This window comes from Amblyomma maculatum, chromosome 6 (genome assembly GCF_055883805.1).
Source record: "Amblyomma maculatum isolate TAMU_Amacu chromosome 6, ASM5588380v1, whole genome shotgun sequence".
Lineage (NCBI taxonomy): Eukaryota > Metazoa > Arthropoda > Arachnida > Ixodida > Ixodidae > Amblyomma > Amblyomma maculatum.
The window spans coordinates 18186622-18199467 of NC_139349.1; the positions used below are offsets into that span (position 1 = coordinate 18186622).

At 43.9% G+C, this 12846-nt stretch overlaps 1 protein-coding gene across 1 annotated transcript in view; it reads right to left on the reverse strand.

The window, feature by feature from the left end:
* LOC146185179 (uncharacterized) overlaps nucleotides 1-12846 on the reverse strand; it is a 279635-nt gene that overhangs the window by 29467 nt on the left and 237322 nt on the right. The window contains exon 4 of the mRNA XM_084606157.1: nucleotides 3645-3778. Coding sequence (XP_084462283.1) covers nucleotides 3645-3778 — 134 coding nt within the window. The remainder of the gene's footprint in view (nucleotides 1-3644; nucleotides 3779-12846) is intronic.

Consider the following 12846-nt stretch of genomic DNA (forward strand, 5'->3'; position numbering starts at 1 on the left):
AAGATATGTGCCACAAGAAATAAAAGTGAAAATTAGGAACATCATGCATAAACTATTACCCTTGAAAATCTTGTCAGATCTGCTTCAAACGTTCGACTCCGGTACTAGTAATACTTTACAGGGAAACTCAGGCCACCATACGATGCGAGGAATCACACTGGAACTTTTCAAAATCTATCTGAGTAACCAGTTCCAGCTTACCAAAGTCAAAATAATGACATTTCCTGTTTGGGGCTTGCAATGAGTGGTGTACAGTCTTTTTCAAAAATGTAGAACCCAGGGTGTCTGTTTCAGAGTCGGTTTGTGCGGCTTGTAGTGCCTTTCCAGTGTTGCGAATCTCTTGATGCTAAGAAGACTTTTCGTCCTATCCTCTCCAATGAAAATGACCTCAACCAAAGCTCAATCAGAGTCACTAAACGGCTCAGAAGCAGACGCCCTGGGCTCTACACTTTTGACAAAGACTGTACCTCACGGATTTACCTCTGAACCCATTTTGTTCCTGTTTTACACAGATGTACACTTAGTTATCATAGTTCCAAGAACATTTTAGTTTATGCACATGACACTAATGTACTCATTGCTGGACAAAACCGTGTCGTCACAAAACAAGAAAAGCTACAAACGCTCGTGTGGGTTGAAAGCGATTGAATGTAAATAAAAGTAGTTAAAATGAACCGAATTTAGTTCAAATCAAGAAACATGAGTGTAGATAGCAAAGTTATTGGCGCACTCCAGAAGATCGTCTTACTCAAGAAAATTGAAATTGAATGCTCAGTTAAAGCATTCGAAGAGCATGTTTGTATTGGTATCGATGAGAAGAAGTGATGAATCAGTGCACTGCTGGTTTCACAGGGTCAACATTATTCATGGTTGTCTAAAAGTGAGCTCTACACCAGTGCTACCACTTTGTCAGGGCTACACCAGAGCACATTCATAGTGGAAGCGGTTGTATAAGGTATCGAGTGTGGGTATCACAGAACTTCAACGTATATCTTTGAGCTCACTGAGGTAGCTTACTGATTTAATGAAGCGCAAAAATAACGAAGAAATCGCACGGCCGACTTCAATATTGCCTGATTAAACTGTTTAGTACAAATTCCTCTAACGCAAAAGGGAACCTATTCTTGATGGCGCAATACCTTAAGCTTGCTTTTTCTTATGTATTCCCCTCGGACTTTGAGGAGAAAAATAAATTAACTGAAATGTTGAGCATTTAGTTATTGGTTAGGTATGGCGACAATCTTATTTCTGTTTTCTAACTTGTTTTCCTCATGTCGTACAATATCCGCATGTCCTTTTTAATTTAATTGAGAAAACAAAAGATTATTCGGCATTTTGGGCAAACTGGCTGTTCCCTCTTCAAATTGTTGAACGGATCAGTCCGTAATATTACTTTTATCAACTGAAGTGCTGCATGCGAGCCAAATTGACATAGTTTATTTATGTGACCGAGTGTTTCAAAGAGAAATTTTTGTGGTATTCTGCTCCTCGCCTGGCCCGCCTTCCTCGACACGCTGTGGCGCATCCCTTTACCCTAACTGGAAAATTTTAGGTGACGCGTGCGCAAATGGCTACCAGTCATAATAATGATCTTCGCAGCATATACACCTAGACCATAGTGTATAGGGTTCTGAAGAAATACTGGCGGCATCCTAAATCCAGGCTGCCGACCTCCATACTAAAGAGAGTATCTAGGTTTGAAGTAATTGTTTCACCTTTCTCTCTCTATTGAATTATGTAGCAACAGAAGCCGATGTTTTGCGTGACTCTTCCATGCAGGCTGCCAAACAGCACAGGGTCATGAATGAATGAAAAGAGACAACCAGTAGCGCATGCCTTTTCACGTAAGGGGATATTAATCCAAAGAGGCCCAAACATCTCCAGCACGATGCACCAGGTAGATAGAAGTTTGGAGCTTAAAATAAATCTTTATTTTAGCACATCCATAAAGCATGCCATGAATACGCGCACCTTGTTCCGGTTAGAGATGTAAAATATAAAAAAAAATTATTCTGATCAGAAAGCAGCACGAAAAGATGCTCTTTTTATTTCAGGATATACTGAAATCATTGATAACAAACTCGGGTGACGAGTATATGCATAATTTACATCCAGATAGGCCAGAAGTTTGACAGTGTAAAGTGTTTTTACACATTGTGTTTTCCATACAGTAGATATACACTATTTCAGTGCGGTTTGGCTTGCATAAGTGCTTGCTAAGGTGTGATACCGATGGTGGATACTTAATCACTGCTCAAACATTTACGATTCAAAGCAGGCACATAAGAAGCAACAATGAAAAGTTCGATACGTGGTTAACGGATGGTCATTTATTAGGCCTATACAAGGCTGTGTTTGAAAGATGCCATCTCGCACACTGATGTCAGGAGTCAATTCAATGAAGCTGATCCCTGCATGATATCGAATGCTCACTTACCATGGAAAGAAATGAGCTGACAGAGAAGGTCGGCAGTGCATCTTTTAGCGGTGTCTGCAGTGTTGATTCAGAGCCACACAAGAATCAGAGCCACACAAGAAAACTAATGAGGCGCTGACACTAAGAATATACACCTCTGGGACCACAATGTTACAATAGTCTGTAGCCTTCAACCTTCGAAGGTTCGCAATCAGACTGCCATAAATTACACTGCCTAAACAGACTACTACTTTCGGCAGCTGAGCGTGAGAGTCTGACAAGGCGAGCAGTAGATCTTGCGAAAAAATGTAAAAAAAATCCCCTTGTAGTGTATGGAGACGTTGCATGGCAAAAGAACATTCTTATTTTTATGTTCTTTCTTTATCATCTCATTCTTGGAAGTTGGCACTTAGATGCTACGACATTCTCTAAAAATGCGAACTAAGGCGTTGCTGTGATTCAACTAGGCTGGACCTACTTAGCCAAAGCCGAGGCCCGGTTAAGCAAGATTAGTCACGTTTATTGTGTCATGGTTTAAACTGTATTGCATATCTATGGTTTGACGAGGCAAACGAACGTCGCCGGCTCGGTCGTGGCACCTGCTGCAGGAGGCACGGCGAGTCACTGGTATGACGTCAAGGCCGCACCTTCGCTGCCACGGTTGAAGGACAAAATGTCGGCGCCAGACGACCTTCATCTCCAAAAACCGTCAGGTTTCCTCGCACTGCAGTGCTTTAGAAAATGAGATTTTCTTCGCTTCAGAAGTTGATATCGCATCGTCTTGAACGTGGCTCTGAACTTCCGATTGGGACTTACCGCCGAACAGTGATAATAAAAAAGTTAAGTAATGCGTCCTAATTAATCACCTCTATAAGAATAATTTTGAGTAAATTGTGTCCCCCACGGCTGGAGTTTTGTCATGCAAATATTGCTCTATTTTGAACGCACAATAATCATGAATTGTCAAAAGTGTTCGAGGAAGCTTTTGAAAAGACGTAGCGCCAAAATGGATGACACTCAGATCTAGAAGACAGAGAGGATAGGTGCACCCGATATATGCCTCCTTCAGCATATCAATAAAGGCGTTTCCTCAAGTAGTTTGCATTACTTACTGATTTTATTTGTGATAGTCAAGACCGAAAATAATAAAAATAGTGTGAGTATTTCACAACCTACACCCCGGAATCTAAATAGGAGAGAGCCGAGCGAGGGTAGTGGAATTTCTTACCTTTCTGTCGTTGATGTACCAGGTGAGCGAGGCGTTGGGCTTGCTCGGCCCGTAAGAGCACGTCAGGTTCACTAGGTCTCCGAGCTGGTACTGGCTCCTTAGCCCTCTAATGACCGGGTCCTCCTGAGGCAACACTGCGGCGAAACAGAAAGGTCGTAGTGCAGTGAAGCGAGGCGCCAAACTCTGCGAACGCCTGGAGGAGCACACAAGAAAACAAAATTAATAAATGCTTTTCGCAAAAATGCAGATGGCAAGACAGATGAAAAAAAGAGCTCAAGGACTGTCACTGAGATATTATATCTGTTCCGTCCATTATGAAGTTTCATGAAGACAAAAGATGAATGCGCTCATGAGAATGATAACGAGAATATTCTCCCTCGTAGAAAGTAATGCTGCTCATCTTTGGGGACAAATCATAGCTATCACCAATCGGTGAGCCAGAACATTATTTCGGTGCATTCGCCTGCGGCAATAAGGTCAAGGTAGCTGTGTGCAGTGGGAGACAAAATTACTCATACAAAGGTCATGGGGAAACAATAATAGTGCTGGAACAAAACGTCAGCAGGCTAGTCGAGAGAGAGAGAGAGAGAAAAAACTTTTAATGAGCATAATAATCAGTAAGAATTCGCAGGAGCTGGGTGGTCGGTGCCCCTAGTCCAGGGCACCGCTGGCAGCAGCTGACTTGCGGACTAGCTGGATAATCCAGGCTTGCTGGTCCAGGTTGTCGCTGGTCAGGGCCGCCTCCTACTGCTCGTGTGTCGGGCATGACACTAGTAACGATGGGTCAGGTTTGTCCTGGCATTCCCAAGAGATGTGATAGAGTGTGGGGCTTGCACCGCACCAAGGACAGTAACTCGTGTATTTTGTTGGGCTTATCTTATTTAAAATGTGAAGATTAGGGAATGTGTTTGTTTGTATTTTTCTCCAGTCTATAGCGTCCGAGGAAGGAAGTTGTTTGTGTGGTGGTGAGAAAATTCTTCTTTCTAACCGTAGGTGTTCCAGCCTGTCGCCGTAGGGTCCTAGGAAAGGGGTGGGGTAGGGCTTGTCGAGATTTTTTAATGTAGTAACGGCAGCGCAGCAGTGCTAGCAATTCAGAGTATGCTACCGATTTCTTTTGACTTGCCGTCAAACACAACTGCCGCGCAAAATAATATTGTTACGTACTGAGTATGTAACAAGGCGTTTATTTTTAGCTGGAGGAACCGAGAGTCCCCAGGCCCACCTGCTTCCGCTTCTTCTTTTTACACCTCTTTCTCCTTATCTTCGCTTCCAATCTTTAGAACATGAAAATATGCTCTACAAAAACGTCTTCTCAGTCGAAATACCCTCTCTAGTTAAGGGAAGCCCGGCGCAAAGCTGAGAATGGGCTGTTGCCGCTTGACAGTGCTAAAACGCATATGACGAAAATAGTATTATATTGCTCCCATTCCTTCGATATTACAGTGAAAAAATTGGCCGCCGCAAAGTCTAGACATTTATTTATTTATTTATTTATTTATTTATTTATTTATTTATTTATTTATTTATTTATTTATTTATTTATTTATTTATTTATTTATTTATTTATTTATTTATTTATTTATTTATTTATTTATTTATTTATTTTATTTATTTATTTATTTATTTATTCATATACCCTCAGGGCCCGAAGGCATTAAAGAGGGGAGTGGGAAAGATTCATTGGTACAGGGTACAGTGCAGCATAAAACAACATAGGAGAAACAATAACACGGCGAAAAGTGATCAAAAAAAAAAAAAAAAGAGGATTGGCGCAAAAAAAAAAAAAGCGGAAAAGCAGTTGAGACAAAAAAAAACATTGTTCGCGGTCGGTTATCATCGCTTCGGTAAGACGAGCATATGCAAACTGTCAAGACCTATTGCCTTATTCTGTGCCTCGCGCCCTTCTTGCCATCATTTCTGTGCTAACCACAGCTTAGTTTTTTAAACACGGATGAAGCGTTTTCAGGGGCAATACAAAGCCAACAGAGGCGAACATTATTTCGAAACTAAAATGAAGCTGACATCGAAATTAGCCATACCTAGCCAGACTCCAATCCAAACCTGAATCCGGAACTTTCCGGCACCATTAGCCAATTTCTGTAGCGTCTCAATATATACTGTAGTATTTATGATATCACACGCACAGGTCTGTACCGTCGGCGTCACCGTCCTCCACCTACTATTTGTCCCTCGAAATGGATATGGATGGCGGTTGCAATGCGACAAGAACGCGGCTCCCTGCGAGCAAAAATGCAGCGAGGGATGCTGTAAGCGCGGTGCCCAGAACGAAGAAAAAAGGCAGCTGAAAGCAGTGTCACTTAAAATGCCAATCCACTCTGTGGGTGGGCACCATCCCGATGTGCGGTAAAAAACAACCAAATCTGGTGACAGAAGGCGAACGCGCTGTTTAACTGGAGGAGGGTTAGCTAATGACGGCCTCGCAAGTCACGAAAGCAGATAGGAAGACCAAGAGCCCCGCCAAGCATGCAAACTGGTAAACGACGAGAAAGGTTACACTAAGCCAGCTGCATGTATAATCATCTCTCGTCGAAAACCTTGTGGACTATTTGTCGAGCATTCAACCTTCAGAGCCTCTTGTGAATCTCAGCGGATTTGGGCATATTTTGGCTACCCGCAGCTGAAGCACATGTTGGTTACGTCAGTTAGTATACATGATCACCTTTATGGCTACTCGGTGGGGCGTCCGCTCACGCTGTTTTGATGTCAAGCTGAGCTAAGCTTAGGCGGTTATTTATTTTATTTTTTGTAGAATACAGCTTGTGGAAAGTAAAGCCTGCTTGTGAAACATGCTTTAACGCACGGTGGACCCGCTGCCTACGGTTGTTTTCGTCAGGTTCCAGAAATCACGCTGGTGACTAGTGGTCACCTTGAAAAGTTTCATCGATAGCAGTTGACCTGTCTTGCCCTATACTAGAGAACATTACGTGCCTTCTATTTTATATTTTTTTTGAAAAATGATACTGAGAGGTTTGGTCGGCGATGAGTTTGTTTTAAACTAACTGTTCCCCTGTTCCAGGCGTCAAAAAGAGATGGATATGCATTTGCCTTTAGCCGTCTATGTACCGGTTTCATTGCCCCATAAATAATGGCTTCATGTCATCATTTTCGATTAAATCAATGTTTGCCAAAGAGATCCCTTTTAAACATAAAGAGAATTTGCCCAGGCTGCAAAAGTGCAAGTTTAATTCGTAGCATGCCTTGAATACCTCATTGCAGTAATATATGCGCGTTGACCTGTGCTCCGTAACAATAAATAAAAGACGGGCTTTCTTAACATTCAGGTTTAATCCAGGGTGTGTTTTGTACTGCAACCAACAACAGTGATTAAAAGCATGTGATAGAGAAATCCAATCGACACACAATTCTTATCTATGAATCCTGCAGAGACGTAGTCGGTGGTTCTGATGGTCGCTTAGACTGGGGCTGGGCGTAACTGCGACGCCGAGAAGTTCGTGTATGACCCCTGGTAACTAACGCTATTGCTCAGAGTTGACATTAACGCCACTGCAGATGACGAATGATCATCCTATTTCCGCATGTTGCACGTGTTAATATTTGCGTAGGGCATAAAGACTGTTCCATCGATGTCGACGCTATTATCTTAGGTCGTAGTAAAACAGCTTCTGAATACAATTTTCAGAATGAATGCGCACTGGTCGGTCATGTCCCTACTCATGCGACAGGTGGGCACCAAGGTGACAAATTCCCCAGCACGTGGCGCCATCTGGCGCACTCATAATGATTCATAAGCGATCCCTTCTGTGAAGGCGCGTGGCCTACGTAGCGCTGCTGCTATAGGCGTTCATATAAATCATTCACCAAGAAACTTGCTATCATGCTTAATTACAAATTATCTCCTCATTAACACGGGGTTTATATCACATATAGGTCATTTTGAGTGCGTTATATTACTCTGGAAATCACATCACGGTGATTAAACACGCGAACGCATCTTGACGTGCGCAAAGCGGCCTTTTTTGTGCCTAACGGCTTCGTTTAAAGTAGAGTGGAGCGCTTAGGCGACATTCTTTCGAATGTTCCTCAGACAAAGGAGTTCACAGGGCACACGGAAAGCTTGAAGCACTGTAAAAAACTTCCGCGCCGGGCACATCAAGCTCAAGTTGTCTTTGGCTCAGTCGTGTGTTCGGCATTAGGTCATATTATTTTTCGAGTGTGATTACATCTATACACTGATGAATATCGTCGCACGTTAGCAACAAACGGACCTTCAACAATTTTTGTGCACTGTCGCTGTTTGCGGGGAGTGCTTCTTTTCGTTTTATTTCAACGGCACTTGTTTTCTGCCGTCAAATTTACACGAAATAGATCTGGTATTCATATCGTAAATATGCATTCGAAGAGCCATTTTTCGCACTTCTGGTTTCGTCAGTCATGCATTGTCTGGTGTGATACATGCAGTTAAAGAAACTGGCGTCGTCCTTCGACAGACTGATGACGGCCGGAAACATGCCTCTGCGTAGTACTATCACAAACTTCTCAAGCATGATAGCGACATTATGCCGGCACAAAATTGAGCGTATTGTGATTTTTATGTCCCTGATCTGTGGCGTTGATATTTAATTGCGCAGAAAACTTCCCCTACAATCGCTAATAAAGCAGCGCTTCATTGGTTGAAGGCAAACAAAAATTTTAAATGCACTTATTTCGATGGAAGCACAAGTATGCATGCATGAATTTAACAATAATCAAGTGCTATACAGCAGCAACACCGAAGGAGACCCATATGCAGAGTTCTGATGATCCAGCTTCTCAAAATGGATGAACTCAAAACACGCGTGCTGACCACCCTGAAGGGAAATGCGCAGTAAAGGTCGCTATCGTTATAGAAAGGAATATAAAAATGAGTGGCTTAGCTACGAGAAATATTTAGGTGCAAAAACACGTCCGTTCAAATAGCTACGTTGTCGTTCACACAATAGCTCAGCTAAGCCAAATCAAACTTAAATATGCTTAGGAATGCTAATTGCAGAAAAGATGTGTTGAGGCGGCAGCGTACTACTAAAGTAGGACCTTGCAGACATTCACGCTTGGCTAAGCTTACTACGGTGAATTAAGCCCATCACCCTCAATCAGCTCAGGAAGGCGTCATTGGGCAATACATACATACATACATACATACATACATACATACATACATACATACATACATACATACATACATACATACATACATACATACATACATACATACATACATACATACATACATACATACATACATACATACATACATACATACATACGTACATACGTACATACGTACATACGTACGTACGTACGTACGTACGTACATACATACATACATACATACATACATACATACATACATACATACATACATACATACATACATACATACATACATACATACATACATACATACATACATACATACATACATACATACATACATACATACATAATTTTACCATTTATCAATACAGAGTATATTCTCGTTAAGACACGTTCAGATTTCCTTACCCGTGCTTGGGGAGCACTAATAAGATTTGACATTTACCTCTGGTCACGAACTCATGGTCATGGCAGTCAAAATCACTGATATCAACTCGTAGTAGAACATCGACTAAGCTATACTACGTGTAGCAACCTGTATAACCACGTATAACACACTACCTGAGTTTTGCCGTAGCAACACCCGATCGAGTTTCTCACATAAACCACAAATGAGCAAATTTCATAGTGCTATAGGCTGAAATTCCCAGCAGAACGTGTAACCAGTAGTCGACACCGGATATATATTGTATATATCCCCCCACATACCGAAATATTGCATATCGCGAACACTAAAAACATCATGGCGGACGCCTAACATCCGCCTTTAATGGTATGACGCGATAGCATAAGCTACCATCCCATATATAAAGACCTGCTTTAACCAAGCCGTTTGAATGTGTCTGCGTAATGTGAATGCAAGGGTGCTGGCAAGCTATGTGCCTATAAGAAAGCAGAGAACCGAAATGGCAGCTTCTGTCAAACGTAACTCCAGGCAACACTACGTCCAGTCAGTGCGCGGTCGTGTCAGCTACCAGATACCGCCTGTCGGCGCCTTATACTTGACGTTTCGCTTAAAGGCCAACCAGCATTTTCTGGTGAACACGGCCTTTAACGCTATCGGGTTAATATATCGCCTTGAAAATCGGATCGGTTTTTGAATTCATGTAACTGCCGTTCAGAGGGCATTCGATTATCCAACTGGGCCGCCTATCCCGCAAGAGTCGCTTTGTCATGACAGCTTCTCAACAATCACTTTTCGCACATGGAGCCGAGTCAGCTGCGCGACCGTAGGTACCTGCTGGCTGCGTTAGCGCTGTTAAACCGCGTGACGAGGCAAACGTGACGTCCGCTTGAAAGTGGCCTTCGCTCTGGTGTGCTTTTCTCCATCGTGATAGTAATGTCTTGCTAGAAAGCCGGCTTTCTATGGACTAGTGCCATGCGGCGAAGCTGGACTAGCTACTAAAGGCTTGCTGCGGTTATCGCGAGGCCAGCGTCGCTGCTGAAGGTGACCAGGAAATCGACTCCATTCTAATTTTAATGCAGTTATAATTGAGTTTACAGATACCATAACACGAATTATGCCTCGTATGGTCTGCGATAGCCTTTACCAAAACGCCGTACACTGCAACTTTGATGAGGGCCTACACTGCAGCAGTAATTGGCAGCGCGGCACGAGACGCGGACAACGTGAGCTCCGCCATTCCGGTCAGTAAATTGCACATACTACGCACGCGCGTTAAAGCCTCCGGAGCAACTCGTGATGGTGCACCCAGTATGTTCCCCTTTTCGACGCTTGGTGGGTGATGATGCTCGGCGCGGGGGTGCGCGCGTATGCCTCGCAGGCCGCCGCCACCACGGCTGATATGCTAGCAGACAGTACATCGCTGCAGGAAGCGCACCGCTTGCATGTATGCACCGTATTCACATTGCTTATTTGCAGAAGGGCTGATATGCTAGCATGCTTTATATAGCGAATTATCGATACATCGAAAAATCTCGCGATCCTCTTCGAGTTCGATATATCCGTGGTCGGCTTTTAACAAAGATAGGCCTGTTGCTCCTATATCAATACTAGGTTGATATGTGGACGGACACAGGCCTGTGGATGCAGCGGAAACGCTTTACGTGGAGTAATCAACAACACGACCAATCGCACGTATACAGCATTAAATTATATATTGACTTTTGACAGCTTAAGCGAAATTGATCACCGAAGACGCAGCCACGAGAGGAAACTGAATCGTACTGCCGAGATCATTCCTTCGTTCGTACGACCGCCAGAAATGCTGCGTGCACTTGGCCAAGGTACTTCCTATATTGCTAAGGTCTGTTGATTAACTATGACCTTAAAGTATAGCAGACTCGAAAGGAAGCTATTCACTAATCCGTGGTCTACCATCAGACCCTCGGTTTTCGCTTCGGCGATGCTGTGCTCTACGAGACTCCGTTACACACACACACAAAAAAATAAAAAGTTGTGTGGTACTTTGAACCACTAAAGCGCAATATGGCGAAAGCCTTTTTTTTTTTTTTTTTTTTTCAAACTGCGTCTGTAGGCTGTGTGGTGCGGCGTTCGAGGAAGCGCCAGATGAAAGGCGTCGCACGGACGATCGGTACGAGACGAGCGTAACCTACCTGCCAACACATAAAGCCCCGCTTTAACCGAGCCGTACGAACGTGCCTGCGTGGCCTAGGGATAGCGCGAATGCAAGGGTCTTGGCAGGCTGATTCTGGTATCACCCTCCCATATGAAAGGAGAGACCCGAGTTAGCAGCGCCTCCCAAACGTAATGTCAGGAAGCCCTACGCCCAGTTATTGCTCGACCGTATGTCAGCTGACAGCTACCGCCTTTCCCGTAACGAAAGCATACTGAGGCTTACGCCTTATTACGTCCCCCTTTGGGGGGCGTGGGCACAGGGTGGCCCACCTTGACCTATGGTGACCGTCTTGGGTGGCATCACGTGATCTAGGGTGGCCGCAAAAGTGTGACACCTTCTGCGAACAACATTATGAGCCATCAAAGGTTTTCCACTTAAATTAGAAAGGGGTTATAGAACAACACCAACTTTGCGTAAAATTTTTAACGTCAGCTACAATATACACGGCCATGTGAATCAGCTTGGCAAAGTCAATTGCGAATGTAACGGTATATTTTATTAATGAGCCGTTACTGTTCACACAGTAGCCGCATGCTGTTCTTGGGGAGCGGTTAACCACGTGACGAGCGAACGGTACAGGAGTTGGACAAAATGTTGGAATAAACACGGTCTACTCGTAAATAACCTGAACACAAGTTACTACATTTATTCGTGTAGGGGTGCTCGCAAGCGGCCAGCCAATGTAAAGCCCTGCGCTTGCCGAAGCACCACCCATTGGAACGCCTCGCGTATGAGCACATGATGCTCGTCGGATCTCCGGCACTCGCTTGCCATATGGCCTGTCAATCGGTGCGCCATTCCAATGCGGTTTTGCGCCTGTCGTATCGAAGGAGATGGGGTCCCGGAAGCATCACCAACAACAGAAGAGGCGCTTTTCGGAAAGCAACGTCGACCCAAACAGATACGAGAAGTCGCCCGACGACGGCACCTCGGCCAAAACGCCGCAACGCTAACGCTGACATTAAATTTATAAGAATAAAATATAATCCACAGACTACGCCGTTATGTTGATATTGACTTTCGTCGTGTGTACCTTAACATAGTTCTTATACTCCTGACGAAGCTAGTACAGTAGTTTGTGCTATTTAGGGCATTGTATGAGGGACTAGTGCATTAGGAGAGAAGAAATAGAAACTTTAGACATAAGATTTGTGCCAAGTGAGATTACTCGCAAATTTATATTCACAAACTACTCGCAAACCGGGCTTCCCAGTATGCCCACCCTGAGATTTGTGAGCACCGTAACCAGACCGCGCGAAACTAAATGCTGAGTCCACGTCTCATATCCTCCATACACCTTCGCTTTTGCACGTGGCGATAATAGAGTTAGGTATTCGGCCGGTCTTTCGCTATCCTACGTTCAGCAACTATCGCAGAAGAGGCGCGAAGCTCGAAGAGCGGTAGTTAGACGCCACGTGACGCTCTGTCTGTGGTTTTACGCGGGAGAAGGATCGGTGATGTGAATCCACTTTGAGAGTCACATCTAA